This window comes from Macrobrachium rosenbergii, chromosome 58 (genome assembly GCF_040412425.1).
Source record: "Macrobrachium rosenbergii isolate ZJJX-2024 chromosome 58, ASM4041242v1, whole genome shotgun sequence".
In the NCBI taxonomy this organism is placed as follows: domain Eukaryota; kingdom Metazoa; phylum Arthropoda; class Malacostraca; order Decapoda; family Palaemonidae; genus Macrobrachium; species Macrobrachium rosenbergii.
Genome location: NC_089798.1, coordinates 24,556,704 through 24,576,015, shown reverse-complemented (window position 1 = coordinate 24,576,015; position 19,312 = coordinate 24,556,704). Strand labels below are relative to the sequence as shown.

The following is a 19,312-nucleotide window of genomic DNA, read 5'->3' as shown; positions in this document are numbered from 1 at the left end:
CCCCACGGTAACAATTAATAATTGTAAACAGTTGAAAACATGATGTCAAGCACCAGCAAAATAACAATTATAATAATTATAAAGCTATAACTGTCCAAGGGGAAACATCCTGGGGAGTTACCTAAGCGGGAAGATGACGGGAACCCAAATGCAGGAACCCCAATGATACGGTTCAACAAAATTATCGTTAGAGAAACACCGAAAAAACCCAGCTTAGGAAATGCCACCAGGATGAATCCTAGGGGAAATAAAGATAAGCAATGAAACCGACAAGGAAAAGCCCAAACAGAACAAGCTGGACGGGCGTACCTCATGGACAACATGGCTGGCTGGGGACGCCCGAAGGCGTCATAACAGAACCACATATAATTAATAAATACGGGCTGAAACAGCCAAACTTATCATAAAAACCCCACAATAAGATGGTACTTAACTTGGATACAGTAAAGCTGCTCGACGACATGCTGGAAAATGCGAAATATTAGCCAAAAGGCACAAGCCACCAAGAAAAACAGTGAAAATGATCACGTGCTAGAAATGGAACGAGTTCAGATGGCGCTGGGGTCGCCACTTGGCGGCCGGGTGAGTGAGGGAGCTGGAACGGCTCCCCGCTCTTCCGAGGTATTTTGCCATTGGGATGTCTTTCGAGTGTGATTCTGTGGCTGTGATTTATTCACTCACCCTTATCCATACCGACGCCTTCTTGGTATAAGAAGACGCTCGATCTGGGGGTAGTAACCCCAGCATTCCTGATAACTTTTTTCTCTGGTATATTTAGCAATATTTATACCTAGAAATTCGTGCAAGAAAGGAATTTCACCGGGTGACACAGGGACGAACTCAGAAAATATATATATATATATATATATATATATATATATATATATATATATATATATATATATATATATATATATATATATATATATATATATATATATATATATATATATATATATATATATATATATATATTTCTGGGCTCAACCTGTGTCACCCAGTGAAATAATCCATTAGCACTGATTTCTAGGTATAGGTATTGCTAAGTATACCAGAGAAAAGCTAACCATAATGCCAGGGTTACGACCCCTGGATCGAACGCCATTAGATGGTGTCGTTATACACAAGGGGTGAGTGGTTGCCACTACCACAGGTCTCCGTCCTATAGATCTCTCCGATCTCAAAACCCCGAAAAGTGAGGGGCCGTTCTAAACCTCATCCTCCGCACCCAGCCAACCACCACCCCGGCTGCCATCTTATAAACATTCCAATTTAGCACTTTCAGATCACACCGTGTTTTTCTTGGTGTCGTGTTTTTGGGTTTTTACTGTTTCGACATGTCTTCCCACCCAGAATTCCCACCATCTAAGTTGAATACCATTTCCTTTTGGTTTTTATTATAGAGGCATATTATTTGACTGTTCATATATTGTTTATCAGGTTAAATAATGCTACGCAGCCGGGCATGGGCTGTGTCTGCCTCTGCCATGCTTGACCCTCAGTCTTCGCATGTTATTAGCAGGAAGTTCTGCTAGTTTTTATCCATGCTCCATTCCATTGGAGCCTTATTTGTAGAAATTACCATTTCGCTGATAGGAGGCTAGGGAGCCTGTATCTGACTGATCTAGGCTAGGGATGGAGGTATTCCCCTCCCCCTTTTTCTGATCATAAATTTCTCCCTTTTCCCCTTATAGAGGGATGAATAAATTTGTTCGTATCTAGCATTTCCCAACGTTTTTGTGTGAGAGAGAGAGAGAGAGAGAGAGAGAGAGAGAGAGAGAGCGAGAGAGAGAGAGAGAGTGTAATTGTGTAATTGTTGTGAGTGGTTTGGTTGTTGGAGTTCGTTTGGCGCTGTCTGTCTGTCTGTCGGGAGTTTTTCGGTTTTGGGGAAGTCTTGGGCAGTTGAGGTCCAACCTTGAAAGTGAACGGGGAGTTCGTCTGTTTTTTTTTGGTACCAACATTAATGGTTCATGTGTCTCTTCTTTTTTTTTTTTGTTTGTTCGTTGCTGGTGGAGGGTCGGTTTAAGTTTTTGTTTTGTGGTTGTGTGCTGTGATTGGCGACCGTGGACCTTATCCATCACCAGTTCCGAAGATCAGGGTGAGTGTTGTGTGTTGTGTTGTTTGTGGGTGTGAATTCCGCCACATTATATTTGGTGCCCAACGTGGGGCTGTTGTATAATTGCTATTGGGATTGTTTGTGGTGGCTAGAGTGAGAGTAAGAGGTCAGGATGAGTGAGATAGAGAAACTGAGAGAGGAACTCCGGGTGGCTAGGGAACTCCAGGGTAGGCTGGAGGAGGAGAATGGGAGGCTGAGGAGTGAGAATTTGGAGTTGAGGAGTCAGTTGGAGGAGATGGGGGGGAATGCTAAGGAGTGCAAAAGAAGAAATGAAAGGGGAGATGAAAGAGTCAGAAGAGAGAATGGAAGACAGGATGGTAGAGAGGATGGATAAAAGTTGGAGGAATGATGAAAAGTGGAAGAAATGGTGAAAGGTATGTTCAAAGGGTGTTTTTGGAGAAGGGGCTGTTGGAGGCAGGTCCTCTGGAATGTGTGAAGGGGCAAGAGAGAAAGAAAAGGAGGAAGAAGTGAATGGAAGTGTGAGTGATGAAAGTGATGGGAAATAGGAAGTAAGAAACGAGAGAATGGAAGGCAGGGTAAGGAAAAGGGGAATGAAAAGCAAGGGAAGGAACAGAGGGAAAGTAAGGATAAGTCAGGGAAGAAAAAAGGGAAGAAGGGAAAGGGAAAGGAAACTGGTAAGAAGGGTAAGGAAGTGGGAAAGGCAGGAAAGAAGGGAGAGGGTGAAGGCAGTAGTGATAGTGAGGTGGATGGAGGTGAGTGGATAAAAGTGGATAAAAAAGGGGAGGGGAAGAAGAGTGTAATGAGTAAGATGAATGTAAGTGCAGAAGTGGACTCTTTGTATTCGGAAGAGGGTATGAAAGGACAGAGTGAAAGTAGCGAAAGTGAGAGTGAAAGTGAGAAAGAAGTGAGAAAGGCTATGTATGTGAGGGAGGTACCCGGTGTGAAAGGTATAATGAGTATGGAGGTAGGGATGTGCATGATTTCTTTAGGGAGTATGAAAGGTTTTGTCAGGATAAGTATGGGGAAAGTAAGAGAGTGTGGGCACGAGAATTAGGAGAATATTTGACTGGGTTTTGCTTGATATGTATAGGGTTATTATGAGTGTGGGAGATGTTGAGTATGACAAGGTGAAAGCTAGACTAGTTGAGCAAGCGAGGCGTATGAAAGCGAGTGTTAAGTATAAGAGGAAGAATGAATTTGATGAGGCAAACATGAAAGCTGGGGAAACCTTGTCACTATATGCTTGTAGGCTGGAGACGTTGGCAAGGAAGAAGTTTGGGGATGATGGGATAGATGAATGTAAGGAGTTAGTATGGAAGTTGTTAGGGACAGTGCCAGATGGAGTTAGAGAATTTGTGAACTTGAAGCGGAAGGAGAAGAAAAGATGGACGAATGAAAGGTTGACTTGGGGAGAAATTTTGGAAATTGTAGAAGATTATGAGCTTGACAGGGTTATAAAAGAGAGCAGAAGTGTAAGTGTAAGGGCTGGGGTAGATGAGAGAGTGCCAGAGTTTGGAATCTTTAGGGATGCAGTGTTGAGGGGCCCAATGAGAATGGCCGATAGTGTAATAGATAGGAGTGTAAGAGCAAGTAATGTGGAGGTGCCAGTGAGGATGAATGGTGGGTTTGTAAGGGAACAACGGGTTGGACGGGTTAGGGATAGTAGTGTACAAAGGGAAGGTCGGTGAGTGGAAGTCGAGCGAAGTGTTTTAGATGTGGAAAGGAAGGACATACAAAGAATGAGTGTAGGTGGGCTTTAGGAGCGTGTTTTGGTGTGGGCAATCAGGACATTTGGTAAGGGAGTGTACGAAAGATATGGGGGTTAAATGCTACCGGTGCGGACAGGTGGGTCATATTGCTAATGGTTGTAGGGGTACCCGAGTGAATGTAATATGTGGCAACTTTGGTAAGAATGGGCATTATGCGAGAATGTGTTCATAGCCGAGAGCGAAGTGTGTCGAATGTGGAATGGAAGGGCATGTATCAAGTGTATGTAGACGAAAGAGGGTGACTGTGACAGCGAATTCGGGAAACTGAGTGTGAAGGGGTTTCAAATGGGTGGATCCTCCAGGATGCAAGCGGTGCGTGTGATGCATGTACGTGAGGGGTTGTTGCATGAGGATCAGCAGTTTGTTTTGATAGAGTATGGTAGAAAACGTAAGAAAGGGAAGAACGTAAGTGAACGGAATGGTCGTAAGTTGTGTGATAGGGGTGTGAGTGCCAAAGTGGAAATGAGTGATAAAGCGTGTAATACGGATGAATGGGATGGTATGGATAGAACGTATAGCATATGCGGGTTTGATATAACTGAGTTGAATGAACGTGTAGGGGTTAGTGAACGGTTGGAGGTGAGCGAAAGTGTAAGAGTAAGAGAGCGTAGCAGTAATATACGAGTGATTGAAAGCATGAATGAATCGTTGCAAGAATTGGAAAGGTCAATGAGCGAATGGGATGGGTTAGTTGAAGAATTGGGGGAGGTATTTGGGAACGAGTTAGAGGGTATAGTTGAGATTGTGGATGAAATTGAGAGTGGTAATAGTGAAGAGGATAACGTGAATCTGAGAGAGAATGGAGGAGAAGATGTGAATTTGAATGTTGCTAGAAGAGAGAATGATTCTGAGAGAATGATTACGTTTTATGAACGCGATCTAGAGGACCTGCTAGTGAGCATCCGTGGGTGTTGCGTAAGGCGATTTGAATGCAGTGTGAAAGGTGTTGGTTGGGAAATGCTAAAAGGGGGAGAATTATAGAGGGATGAATAAATTTGTTTGTATCTAGCATTTCCCAACGTTTTGTGAGAGAGAGAGAGAGAGAGAGAGAGAGCGAGTGTAATTGTCGTTGTGAGTGGTTCGGTTGCTGGAGTTCGTTTACGGCGCTGTCTGTCTGTCTGTCGGGAGTTTTTCGGTTTTGGGAAGTCTTGGGCAGTTGAGGTCCAACCTTGAAAGTGAACGGGAGTTCGTCTGTTTTTTTGGTACCAACATTAATGGTTCATGTGTCTCTTCTTTTTTTTTTTTTTGTTTGTTGTTGCTGGTGGAGGGTCGGTTTAAGTTTTTGTTTTGTGGTTGTGTGCTGTGATTGGCGACCGTGGACCTTATCCATCACCAGTTCCGAAGATCAGGGTGAGTGTTGTGTGTTGCGTTGTTTGTGGGTGTGAATTCCGCCACACCCTGGTTTCCTTCCTCCACCAGCGAGTTGGTACCTTCTAGATGGTGGTATTGTTATGCTCATGATCATAACTGATGTGTACGAGGATGGATGACATGTCTATTCTTGGATTAGTTTATATGTGATTCGGCATCAGAGGCGGCCATCTTGGGTATCCCCGCTTCCCGCATAACGGTTGTTGTTTGGCCCTCTCTGCCGCTGAGTCATTTTTGTATTCATAAGTATATATTTTTAAGTATATATAATTTTAAACTTCTCACATCGAATGGTCCACTTTTTTATGTTAGTACTCTTGACGTCAGGTAGTTTATTCGATTAGGTTTAGCCTAGCCTACTCGACCGTACCGTAATCGGTTTCGGAGAGTTAGGCTGGACAGGATAGGTGCTTTTCATGATGCTCATGCTACCTAGCTCACCTGACCAGGCTGTTTTGAGGTTTTGGAGGGAGTTGTTAGGTTTGTGAGGGAGTTCCTCGTTCTCTCTTGGCCCACCTGACCTGGCCGTTAGGTTTTGGAGGGTGAGGTTAGGCTAGTGAGGGAGTTACTCTTCCCCCTTACCCCACCTGACCAGGCCGTGAGGTCTTGGAGGGTGAGGTTAGAATAGTGAAGGGTCTCCTCAATTCATAGTCTTCCACCTGACCAGGCTGTCGGTTTTGGAGGGTGTGGCCAGGTTATGCGAGGTTCCTCTTTTCCCCCCCCCCTTCACCTGTAGCGCTCATCCTAGCCTTCCTGAACAAGCCAAGAAGTTTTGGTTTTGGAGGGTAGGCTGGGATCGAAGGTTGCACAGGTTTTTTCGTGTATGTAGCCTAGTCCTTCTTTACCTGATCAGTTAGCTTTTGGCGAGCGACCTAGGCTTCTTCCTAGCAGAGGGAAACCAATCGCTTGTGTTCGGCACCCCGTGGGGAGTTTTCATTCGGCTTCCAGAGGGTGCTACCCACCCGTCTGGTCGCCGTTCGCTGGGTTTCCGCCACTCTGCTACCTTTCCCTTATTTGGCGGTGTTTCGTTTGCTCGCTTTCCACAGTTATAGCTGGAGCGTCGAACACTGTCCCAGGGATGCAATCATGAGTTCCGCTATGTTCAGTCTCCGCCAGGTTAGTCGGATCTTTCGTTGTTATCGTCCATGTTACCACCCCGGTGGGTATGGTTTTCGGTTAGTTGGCGCTCTCCACTATGTGGTTCCCGCCCTGGGCGATTGAGAGTTGGGGCATATACGAACACTCCTTTCCGCCACCTTACGCCGTTTCCATAATATGTGACATAACGAGATTTCCATGGCAAATCACGGCGGAGTACCATAGCGCCAGACTATCTTAGAGTACTTTTGTTTACATGATTAGTAGTTGGCCATTCTGTAGCATAACCTATGTTTATTATTCTGTACTGCCGGATTCAATTCCGGCAGGTTTTACCTTATGACGCATGTTTCTTTACCCATAAATCTGTGTATTAGTCTTGTACTACCGGATTCAATTCCGGCGGGTTTTGCCTGATGACACGCATGTTTCATCACCCATAATCTATGTTAAGGTAGCCTATTACCGCCGAACCTACTCCGGCAGGCCTTGCCTTGACGTTACTCATGTACCGCCATTCCACTTACAGATGGTACGCTGTCAGGAGCCAGGGTGCACAGCGGTTCTCCAACAACCCTGTGGACACGAGGTGTGCCAGTCGCACTCCAGCTGCTCGGTCCACATTGGGGACCTGATCGTCTGGCGCCCAGATGGCTGTGAAGTCTGCTACGCTCTGTACGAGCTAGTGGTGGATGACTCGGTAAGTTTTAAGAGACCGCTAACCTTTAGTCTCTTTTTTACTTTAATGATTTATATAAACATATACGGGTAATTGGAGAATATTCTCAGTAAATCCTGCCCTTTCTTACAGTCTGACCGGATCATCCGTGACTCTTCGCTGTCGACCCTGAAGATCTGGGTCGGCGGATTTGGGAGGAACGTTGCGTCTGGCAACCCTTACTTCTTGTCGGAGGAGATCTGCAATCTCCTCTACCCCAGAGCCCAGATCTCTGCTGCAGTGCCGGCGGAATTGGCCGCCCCTATCATCGAGAGGATCCGGGAAGAGACGCAACCCTCCCAAGAAGACAACCTGTGCGGAGAGGTGACGGAAGAGGTGGCGGCTATCAACATCCACCTCGAACCGATGAGCGTGGACTTGGACCACCAGGTAGAAGGTAAGGTGGTAAGTGAAGCAGAGGGAGAGAGTTTTGGTAGTCTCCTTTTTGGTTCTCCTTCTTCTTCTTCTTCCTTTCAAGGGTTTCCTAAACCAGCTATCCTTGAGGACAGACCTAGGTCCGTTGTCCCCAAGGTGAAATCCTTGAAAAATAAGGACTTACCAAAGTCCTCTAGACCTCAAAGGTCTAATCCGTCAGCTCCCTCGGGGTTGTCACTGGCTCTTAAATCAGTGGCGTCCACTAGTAAGGCTACTCCCCCGTCCAAAGGGTCGAGATCCAGGGTGTCCAAGGCTAATCCTCCACAGCCTAACTTTGACCCTGAGGCCTTTGCCGAACTTCTGATGCAGAAGTTGGACTCTAGGGTTGAAGCTAGGATTCAAGACCTTTCTTCCCAGCTTGCTTCAAGCTTAGAGACCTCTGGTCAGTCAGTGCTGTCATTGGCACACAGGATGCAGGCCCAGGAAAGCTTGCTCTCCGGATTTATCCAATCCGGAGCAGTACAGCACTCTCATGTTGTTCCGGATGCCTCCAGACTGCCCCCCTTTGATAAGGGGAACCCGTGGCGGCTGGCTCTTCACGCCCCCCTGCATAATGATACCCTGACCATCGAGGGCTTGGGCACTCGTCGTCTGGAAGAACTGGAGTTCTTTCCACCCGACCTGGTGCCTCCCTACCCAGGCTATGCCAGGCTAACAGAGGAAGCCTGGATTAGATCAGACAAGGTCCCGAAGGAAACAGTTATCTTTCCCAGGGACCAAGCCCAATCCACCCTGATGCGCGCTCTCACTGACTGGGAGTGCGAGAATACAAAGCTTACTCCCTTTAAAGGGACTTTTATGATGTTTGCGGTAGGTGACTCCATCCCTACCCCCTGCACAACTAAGGTCGCAGTGTTGACTAGTCAGGCGGGAATAGAGGGCAAACCGCTGCCTCAACTCCGGGAGACAGATCCCACCTCCCTTCTTTTCCCCGGGGATTCGGAATTCTGGTCGGGAGCTCCGGCTACGTTCACGGTGGGTAAACTCGACCCCGAGTGTGCCTCCACCCTGTTCATTGAACAGCTTCCCAGGATTCCGGATGCCCTTCTGAAGGCGGAGTTTGAGGCTAAGTGCAGGTTGAGTCGCTCCCTGCATTCCATCACCATTACAGAGGTAACAGCGTTAACTTACGCTGACGAACCTATGTTCCAGGTCTTGACGAAATCACTGTTAGCGTCATTTCAATCGGACCTGTATAACTTTGTAGTGGCGAGACAAAACTGCAGGAAGCATATCTTCGCAGACGCCACTATCAGACATGAGCCCAATAGACTCATGAAGAGTTCTATCTGGGGACCTAACATCTTCCCTGAGGATGTTTCAATAATGTTCTAGCGGAGGCAACCAGAGCAAATCGAAGTCTTCGCTTCCGCTGGGGTCTCCCTTTTAAAAGGAAATTCACCGAGACCTCCGGACCTGAATCCAGGGAAAAGAAGAGGTTCAGGAGATATAGGAAACCCCAGGCTCAAACTATGCTTCAGGCTGTACCGGTCTCTCAGATTGGACAGCCTTCCACTTCCAAAGCTCTGCCTCAGCAGCAGTTCGTACTGATGCAGCCGGCTCAGCAAACCCCTGCTCCGCCAGCCTTCATAGCGTCCCCAGCCTTCAACGCTTCGTTTGAAAGTCAAGGGGCGTTTCGAGGCTACAACAGGCATGCGAGGGGGAGCAGAGCCAGAGCCGCCTACAAAGGTAGGGCTTCAACTAGACCTCTCTCCCGTGGAAGAGGAGGCCGAGGAGGCAGAGGAAGTAAGTCCTCTTCCATCCAATGAGTCTCCTCAGGTAGGCGAGAGGTTATATCTCTTCCGGGACCATTGGACCTTCAGTCCGTGGGCCCACAGCATAGTTTCAAAAGGTCTGGGATGGAGCTGGAGCAGAGGGCCTCCTCCACCAGTCAGATTCCATCAACCTCCATCCAAAGACTTACTGGACTTTGTCAAAGACCTTCTTCAAAAGAAGGCAATAAAGAAAGTGAGACACCTGAAATTTCAAGGCCATCTGTTCAGTGTCCCAAAGAAAGACTCAATCCAGCAAAGAGTAATTCTAGACTTGTCTCGTCTCAACTTATACATTCACTGCGACAAGTTTCGCATGCTTACAGTCTCGCAGGTGCGAACCCTACTTCCCCGTGGGGCCGTCACCACCTCTATAGATCTTTCAGACGCATATTATCACGTCCCGATTGCGAGAAACTTCTCTCCTTACCTAGGGTTCAGACTAGGGAAACAAGCATACTCGTTCAGAGTCATGCCATTTGGGCTCAACATAGCACCCAGGATTTTTACCAAACTGGCAGAGACAGCAGTCCAACAGCTATGGGCCCGAGGGATTATGTTAGCCGCATACCTGGACGATTGGATAATTTGGGCATCCAACGCCAAGGAATGTCGAAAAGCAACATTCATAGTGATCAGCTTCCTGGAATCCTTAGGTTTTCAAATAAACAGGAAGAAATCCTGTCTAATTCAGGAGGCTCAGTTTCAGTGGTTAGGAATCCAATGGGATCTAAACATACACAAACTGTCACTTCCACCAGCCAAAAGGAGGGAAATAGCCAAAGCTACCAGGCAGTTCCTCAAAAACAAAAGAGCCTCTCGTCGTACCCAGGAAAGAGTCCTGGGTTCTCTTCAGTTCGCGTCAGTGAGAGATTTGCTGCTGAAAGCCAAACTGAAGGATATAAACAGAGTATGGCGGAGACGAGCCAACAGCAGGAACAGAGACAAAATGTCTCTAATTCCGCCGGTGTTGAGGAAGTGGCTTCGACCGTGGTCAACAGTCAAGAGTTTGTCAAGGTCAGTGCCTCTCCAATTTCCCCCTCCATCATTAGTGATCCATACGGATGCTTCCCTGAGCGGGTGGGGAGGATACGCCCAACACAAGAAAGTTCAAGGAATGTGGTCAACTGTATTCCGCCAGTTCCATATCAACATTCTAGAAGCAATGGCAGTATTTCTAACACTAAAGAAGCTACATCCAACCAGACAGATTCATATCAGACTGGTACTGGACAGTGCAGTAGTTGTGCATTATATAAACAGAGGGGGCTCCAAGTCGAGCCATATCAATCAGGTAATGATTGCAATTTTCTCTCTGGCAAGGAAACATCTTTGGCACCTGTCAGCTACCCATCTGGCAGGTGTTCGGAATGTCATTGCAGATTCACTATCCAGGACAACTCCGCTGGAGTCGGAATGGTCATTGGACAAAGCATCATTCGAGTGGATTTGTCTTCAGGTACCGGGTCTCCAGGTGGACCTGTTTGCCACAGAGAGCAACCACAAGCTTCCGTGTTACGTTGCTCCCAATCTAGACCCTCTAGCTCACTCCACGGATGCGATGTCAATAGACTGGAACAGGTGGCAAAGGATCTATCTGTTTCCACCAATAAACCTATTAATGAAAGTTCTGCACAAACTCAGATCATTCAAAGGTCAAGTAGCACTTGTAGCACCCAACTGGCTGAAGAGAAATTGGTTTCCTCTTCTTCTAGAGTTGAAACTCCGGCGCAAACAAATCCCCAGTCCAAGATTGACACAAGTAGTTCAAACTCGGACTGTGTCAGCTTCCTCAAGAATTCTGAATGCCCTAGCTTTATGGACTTCATGAAGTTTGCAGCTCAGAAAGACGCTAACATTGATCCTATTAATACACTGTTCATAGAATCAGACAAGAGGGAATCTACTCTCAGACAATATGACTCGGCAGTTAAAAAGTTAGCATTATTTTTGAGGGAATCTGAAGCTCAGGAAATGACCACGAACCTAGCAATTTCTTTCTTCAGATCATTATTTGAGAAAGGATTGGCCTCCAGTACTATTACTACAGCAAAATCTGCTTTAAGAAAAATATTTTTACATGGCTTCAATATTAACCTTACAAACTCATATTTTTCGTCAATTCCTAAAGCATGCGCTCGTCTTAGACCAGCAACCCGTCCACACACGGTTTCCTGGTTCTTAAATGACGTACTTAAATTGGCATCAGACACTGATAATGAATTATATTCATACTCGAGTCTGTTAAGGAAAACGTTATTTCTAGTAAGTCTAGCCTCAGGGGCTAGAATTTCTGAACTGTCTGCTCTCTCTAGAGAACCGAACCATGTTGATTTGCTCCCGTGAGGAGAAGTTCTGTTGTCTCCGGATCTCAAGTTTCTAGCAAAGAATGAGGATCCACAAAATAGATGGTCTCCTTGGAAGGTTATTCCCCTTCCACAGGATCTGTCCTTATGTCCAGTTAACACTTTAAAAGCTTATTTAAATAGAACTTCTAATAGAATGTCTGGCCCTCTTTTTGTTAGGGAAAACGGAGGAACCATTTCCTTAAAGGCCATCAGGCAACAAATACTGTATTTCATTAAGCAAGCAAACCCGGATTCAGTACCTAGGGTACATGATATTCGGGCGGTGGCCACCTCAGCTAATTATTTTCATAATATGAATTTTGATGACCTTAAAAAGTACACGGGCTGGAAATCACCAACAGTGTTCAAACGCCACTATCTGAAGTCTCTAGAGGCCCTTAAATACTCCACAGTGGCTGCAGGAAGTATTGTTCCCCCCAGCCCTAGACTAGTTTATGTAACCTTAGTTTATCCTGTTGTTTATTTTCTCTCTAAGCCTACCTGCCTCGTTTACTTGCCTTGCCCGCTAACCTTTAGGTCAGGCCTGCTTCACAGCCTGACTCCTGGCCGAAATTCATGGATTTCCTGTTGTAATCTTTTGTTAGCCTTAAGTGTCTTGGTGTTAATTATTTTATGATTTAGACTGTGTGCCCTATAATGTTAATTATGTTTTTATTATAAATGTTTTGGGTTATTAAAACACAGTAATTTTCTCATAGTTTTATTTAGCTCCATTAAGGTAATTCTTAGAGGACTCCACCAAGCTTTTGTATGGCTGATTCTCTGTCACGATTTCACTGGGTGACACAGGTCGAGCCCAGAAAAGGGATTTTGACAAAGGAAAAATCTATTTTTGGGGAAGACCTGTGTCACCCAGTGACCCATCCCTGGTATACTTCCTTTTTCCCTGTGGCATACCAAGCTTGGGAGGTGCTAATTTGGGATGTTTATAAGATGGCGGCCGGGGTGGTGGTTAGCTGTAAGTGCGGAGGATGAGGTTTAGAAAGGCCCCTCACTTTTCGGGGTTTTGAGATCGGAGAGATCTATAGGACGGAGACCTGTGGTAGTGGCAACCACTCACCCCTTGTGTATAACGACACCATCTAATGGCGTTGATCCAGGGTCGTAACCCTGGCATTATGGTTAGCTTTTCTCTGGTATACTTAGCAATACCTATACCTAGAAATCAGTGATAATGGATTATTTCACTGGGTGACACAGGTCTTCCCAGAAATAGATTTTCCTTTGTCAAAATCCCTTACATATATATATTATAAAATATATATATATTTATATATATATATATATATATATATATATATATATATATATATATATATATATATATATATATATATATATATATATATATATATATACCATATCTCAGTTGTTGTTCTCTATGTGAAATAGATTTTTCCTCTGTCAAAATCCCTTACATATATATATACAGTAGCCGTGGAAACTCTTGTCGAAGTAGTGATTTCTTGTATGTAAAAAGCTTTCACCTATCTTTAAGCATAATTAGAAAAAAACTATAATAGATTAAGACATGAAATTTTATTGCTGTACTCACCAATTACATCTTAGTATTTTGTAACATTATACTCGTATTTATTTTTCTTACACTTTTGGAGGCGGATAGGAATGGATGAAATCAGCCTCTCGCAGAGATCAGTGTTGACGGATTCCCATGCAACTTTGATGGCAGCGGCAAGTTTTACAGGAGTTGACACATCAACGCTCTGCAATTGCTGTTTATGATGGCCCCGCTGCTACTCACCTACATCCCATCAACCATACTTTTTAACAAAAGCCTCCCTTTTCTTCAGGTGTGCTGGAGTTAACAATGACTTCTTTGGTACCACAATATCCTTAAAACCCAGTCTCTTGGATAAGTAATCTTGGATAGTCCTAGCAGACGTCTCCCCAAGGAGCTGTGGGTGTTTTTCTTTAAATTTCTTGGCAGAATAAGAAGGGTGAGCTTCTGCCTTCCTTTTAAGGACATTAAGGGTTCTCTGACACACTTTTAATGGTCTACCAGTCCCTCCTTCTGTGCTACGGTACATTGTTGCTGCCTTCTGCCTGGTACTTGGCAACAATGCGCTGCACTGTTTGTGGGTTCACATCAGTTTGTCTAACAATATCTTTAGTTTGTAAGCCTAATTTGTGACACTCAATCACTTTCACACGATCTTCAAACGAATTATAAACTCCAGGCATTATACAGACACTGCAATTGGCCTCTTTACCGGAAAAACAATCACGTGAAACGCGTAAAATTTTGCAGTAACTCAAGAGAATTACAGTTCCAAACGACCTTGAAAAGATACGGAGAGAATTGTCACGTACGCCTACTCTATAAGGAAGAGATAATTATGTTGACAACTAGCAAATTATTGGCTCACGATTTTTTCGTCAGGGAAATATGAGGCATGTGCGGTTTTTGGAAGAAACTATTCTTGTAGTGTCAACTACGACAAGACTTTCTGCGGGCACTGTATATATATATATATATATATATATATATATATATATATATATATATATATATATATTATATATATATATATATATATATATATATATATATATATATATATATATATATATATATATATATATATATATATATATATTTCTGAGTCCAGTCCCGTGTCAGCCGGTGAAATTCCATTACAGCACGAATTTCTAGGTATAAAATGCTAGATATACCAGAGAAAAAGAGCTTTCAGGAAAGCTGGGGTTACTACCCCAGTCGGCGTCTTCTAGGAAGACGTCGGTATAAGGAAGGGTGAGTGAAATACCACTACCACGGAAACATACTCGAAAGATCTCTCCTTATCAAAACCCCGGAACAGAGCGGTGAGCCGTTACAGCCCCTACACTCAACACCCGCCAGGACGGCGACACCAGCGCCACCTACCTCATTCCATTTTCTAGCACGTGATTGCTACCTTTTCCTTTTGTGTGCTCGTGCCTTTTTTTGGATTTATTTTCATCTTTCGCCATGTCATCGAGCAGCTTTACCATCACCAAGTTTCTATATTTTGGCTGTTATGGTCTCGTCTTTTCATAAATATTGAGATCTTATTATGACGCCACGGCGTCCTCCGCCAGCCATGTCGACCGCGAGGCGACCCCATCAGTTCTTTTCTGTTGGGGTTGTCTCCTTGTCGTTATAGATGTATTTTTGCCCCATGGTCCTCATCCTGGTGGGTTCCCTGTGGTGGCCCATTTTTTTTTCTCGAATTTACGTATCATTGGCCTGTCGGCCTTTGTGAGGGTGATGCCCCGTCCAGGTACCCCCCCCCCCAAGGTTGGGTTCCTTATTATTTTTAGTCTGTAGTAGGCTAATTATTTTATTCTTGGAGATGGTGCTCTAGTTTTAGTTTTTATTTTAATTTTATTCATTGTTTACCTCCTGTTGGTGGTGGCGGCAGCCTCAGATCTAACCGCTTCCCGAGGTAGGCTACGCACCCTATTGAGCACATTTTTGTTCCCATTTTTATGTGTGATGGTTATTTAGTGGAGTAGGCTTGTTTTGCTTCCATCCCCTTGCCCTTGGTGTGGAGATCATCAGGTTGAGGAGTTTTGGTTGCTGTTTCCTCCAGGGTCGTTTTTGGTGGGCAGAGTGAGCCCCTTAGTTCTCTTCCTTCCTTTGGGGAATAGAGTTCTTTGGATGTGTTTCCTCTAGGCTAGTCGCCTTCTTGCCCCCTCTTCTCGATCCCGGTTGGTTCTCGGCACAAAATTTCTCTCCCTGTTTGCTTCCTCCTCCCCTCCGCACTCCTTCCATTTTCCTAGCCTATACTAGGTTAGGTCCCTATTAGGCTTCGCCTAGGAAGGAGTCGGGCATCGGGCTGGGTAGCTTCCTTAGTAGTAGGCCACCCTCCCAAGTTTCATTATTCTTGGAGTGGTGTGTGTGCAGTTGAGCGGGTGATATTTTTCCCCTGTCTCCTGTTCCCTTTCCTGGTAGCCTACCTCTCTCCCCTACTCCCCCCTCCCCCTCACCCCCCTCCAGCCTTGCTCTACTCGTGCGGGTGACGCTAGATGGCGTTTTCTCCGAGTTCAGGGACTCCTCCATTTGGTAGAGGATTCGCTCCCTCCCATACAGTCCCTAGCATCGCTGTGTTGGTGTTGGTGGTTTGTTTACTCGAGCTCGAACGTGTTCGACACTCTATCCCACACTTCTTTTCTCCCCGTCGGGTTACTTGGCTAGGGTATTATATATTTGCTTCGGCTTATGTTATGAATATACGAGCATCTTGCCCACCTTGTTTCTCCGGCGGGGAAGTAAGTGTGGAAAGGGATTTATATTATATAAGGAGCGGATCCCTCCGGTCTCTCGGAGTATTTACCCTTGTACCATCACTTGTTTAATGTTATTGTTTATGAATATACATATTTAGATAAGTGTGTTTATCTAACAGGAGTACTCTCCTCATTCATTATATATATATACGTGAGTCCGGTTCTACACCGGGGGCTCCGCCGTTATTTTTACTGGCAGCCCTTTATGGTGAGTTCTTGTTGTCTCATTCCTTTCATTCCCGGAGTATTCCGGGTCTGGAAGCTTTTACCTTCCACTCTGTGTATTTTAGAGCTTATTGGCCTAGTTTATGATAAGGGATTTCTTCTCCGCCGGAGTATTCCGGTTGTAGTTGAATTTCCGGCCTTGCCAGCTTTAGTTTGCTTAGAGTGGTGGGTTCATGTACTTTTTCTACTTACAGACTGTTCGCTGTGAGGAGCCGGGTGTACCGCTTCACTCCAACAAACCCTACGGTCACGTAGTGTGCCGGACCCACGCTGGTTGTGCGGTCCGGCTCGATGACCTGGTTGTTTGGCACCCTGATGGTTGTGAGGTTTGCTTCGCTCTGTGCACAACCGTCCAGGATGAGTCGGTAAGTGACAGTCTTCCTCCGCTTTACGCTCCTCATATTGTATATTGTTTACGTGGTTCCCGGACTGTTTTTTCGTTCTTGGCTAATTGTTGGTTTTCTTACAGGCGGACGAAGTCCTCCAAGAAGTCTGCCTTGAATCCCTCCGGGCCTGGGTGGCTGGGTTTGGCAGGAATGTTCCGTCGGGGAAGCCCTACGTCCTCGATGCCAAGTTGAGGGACCTGCTCTACCCGGCGCGCACGGGTGGCGGCCGCAGTGCCAGAAGATCTTGCCACCCCCATCATCCAGCAAATCTGGGATGCGACCCAGCCACCCCAAGTGGATATCCTCTACGCTGAGGTCTCGGAGGGACGTTGCCGCTTTAGAGTTAGACCTGGAACCAATGAATACTAGAACAGGACCAGGTGGTAAGTAGTGAGGTAGGTGAGGTTGTTGGGGCGGGCCCCCTTTTTTGACTCCCAGCTTCATCAATTTCTTCCTTTGCAGGTTTTGTGAAGTCTTCCTCCTTGGGTGATAGAGCTCCATCTGCTATCCCCAAGTTGAAGTTGAAGACTTCATGGAAGGCGAAGGGCTATAAGTCCTCGTCCTCCAAGAAGGCATCGCCTTTCCCCGTCGAAGGCTAAGGTCTCAGCACCTGTAGCCTCCGGGAGCAAGTCTGGTTCCTCCAGCAAAGGCGCGAGTAAGAGGGCTGCAAAACCAAGCCCTCCTCGCCAGCCTGCCTTTGACGCAGAGGCCTTCGCGAACCAACTTTTTAAAAGGTTCACGGAGGATTTTGACACGAGATTCACCAAAATCTCCGAAAAGTTGGCCAGTCATGATAATATACTGGCGGGAATGGCTCACCCACCCCCCAGCGAACCCCAGTATGTCATCCCCGACACAGCGGACCTCCCGCCGTTCGATGTCGGTAACCCTTGGCGTTTCGCCCTCCGGGCCATCCAACATGATGGCAAACTAACGGTTGAAGGTCTTGGCACGAGACGGTTGGAGGAATTGGAGTTCTTCCCCCCGATCTCTTGCCCCCTACCCAGGCTTCGTAAGATTAACGGAGGAAGCATGGGTTCGGTCAGATAAGGTTCCTAGGAGACTGTCATCGCCCCTAGGGACCAAGCTCAGTCGGCTCTCCTGCGCACTCTGACGGAGTGGCAGGCAGAAAATACAAAGTTGACTCCTTTCAAGGGCAACTTCACAATGTTTGCCCTGGGAGACAACCTACCCACCCCTTGCTTGAACAAAGTCGCTCTGGCTACGGCCCGAGCGTGCTTTGAAGGTAATCCTTACCTCAGCTGAGGAGACAGACCCCACTTCCTGGTATTCCCAGGAAGTGACGAGTTCTGGGTGGATGCTCCGTCCACTTTCACTGTTGGGAAACTGGACCCCTTCTGTGCTTCCTCACAGTTCAGTGAACAGCTCCCCAAGCTGCCGGAATCTTTTTAAAGGCGGAGTTTGATGCCCGGACTAAGTTAGCCCGGTCCTTGAACTCCGTCTGCCTTACGGAAGCCACTGCCGCCTCTCCTGCTCGACGAGCCATTTTTTCAAGTCTTGGCTAAGTCCTTGCTAGCTGGCTTTCAGTCTGACCTTATTTGAGTTCATCATGGCCAGACTGGAATGCAGAAAATTCATTTTTGCTGATGCCACTATCCGCCACGAGCCTAACAAGCTTGTTAAGAGCTCGATCTGGGGACCTAACCTCTTCCCAGAAGAAGAGGTTACGAATGTTATGGCTGAGGCTACAAGGGCCAACCAGAGTCTGCGCTCTCGCTGGGGCATTTCTGCCTACAAGCGCAAGACCCCAGAATCTGGCGGCCCCCAGACGAGAGGAGGCAAACGTTTCAGGAGGCATAAGAGGCCCCACCATCAGGCGGTAGTCCAAGCCGCCCCGGTCTCGGCAGTGGCACAGCCCTCCACCTCCAAGGCTCACCCCAACAATATGTGCTGGTCCAACCAGCTGCACGCCCTATGTGGCTCACCAGCATACAACCCCACCTATGAGGGCCGTGGATACTTTCACGGCCTTAATAGGATTGCAAGGGGGGGAAGAGGCAGGGCCCCTCATAGAGGAAAACCCAACACCACCCCAAGAGGAAGACCTGGACGTGGTAGGGGAATAAACCCGCCCCTCCCACTGAGAGAACACAGGTAGGTGGTCGCCTGTTTTGGTTCAGGGACCAATGGACCTTCAGCCCTTGGGCACACAGCATTGTGTCCAAAGGACTAGGATGGAGCTGGATCAAGGACCCTCCTCCTCCTCTAACCAGGTTTTACCAGCCACCCTCATCAATCCTACAGGATTATGTGGCAGAATTGCTCAACAAACAAGCAATAAAGAAAGTAAGGCACCTAAAGTTTCAAGGCAGGTTATTCACTGTTCCCAAAAAGACTCCGATCAGCAAAGAGTGATCCTGGATCTGTCGCGTCTAAATCTCTACATAAAATGCGACAAATTTCGCATGCTTACGGTAGCTCAGGTACAGACTCTACTTCCGCGTGGAGCCGTCACCACCTCTATCGATCTTTCAGACGCTTATTATCACGCCCCGATTGCGCGGAACTTCTCTCAGTTCCTCGGTTTCAGACTCGGGAATCAAGCCTACTCCTTCAGGGTCATGCCCTTCGGTCTAAACATTGCGCCCAGGGTATTCACAAAGCTGGCGGACACGGTAGTACAACAACTCCGGTCCCGAGGGATATCCCTAGCAGCATACCTAGACGATTGGATAATTTGGGCACCAACAGTTCTGGAGTGTCAGAAGGCTACGTCCATAGTCATCAATTTCCTGGAGTCGTTGGGTTTTCAACTGAACAGAGAGAAGTCCCGCCTGACTC

The 19,312-nt window shown here is 46.5% G+C and overlaps 1 protein-coding gene across 1 annotated transcript in view; it reads left to right on the top strand.

Annotated features, from left to right (window-relative positions):
• The first annotated feature begins 3,606 nt into the window (after positions 1 to 3,606).
• Positions 3,607 to 19,312, top strand: part of LOC136837166 (uncharacterized) — a 195,276-nt gene continuing 179,570 nt past the window's right edge. The window contains exon 1 of the mRNA XM_067101837.1: positions 3,607 to 5,247. Coding sequence (XP_066957938.1) covers positions 4,132 to 4,827 — 696 coding nt within the window. The 5' untranslated portion in view covers positions 3,607 to 4,131 and the 3' untranslated portion in view covers positions 4,828 to 5,247. The remainder of the gene's footprint in view (positions 5,248 to 19,312) is intronic.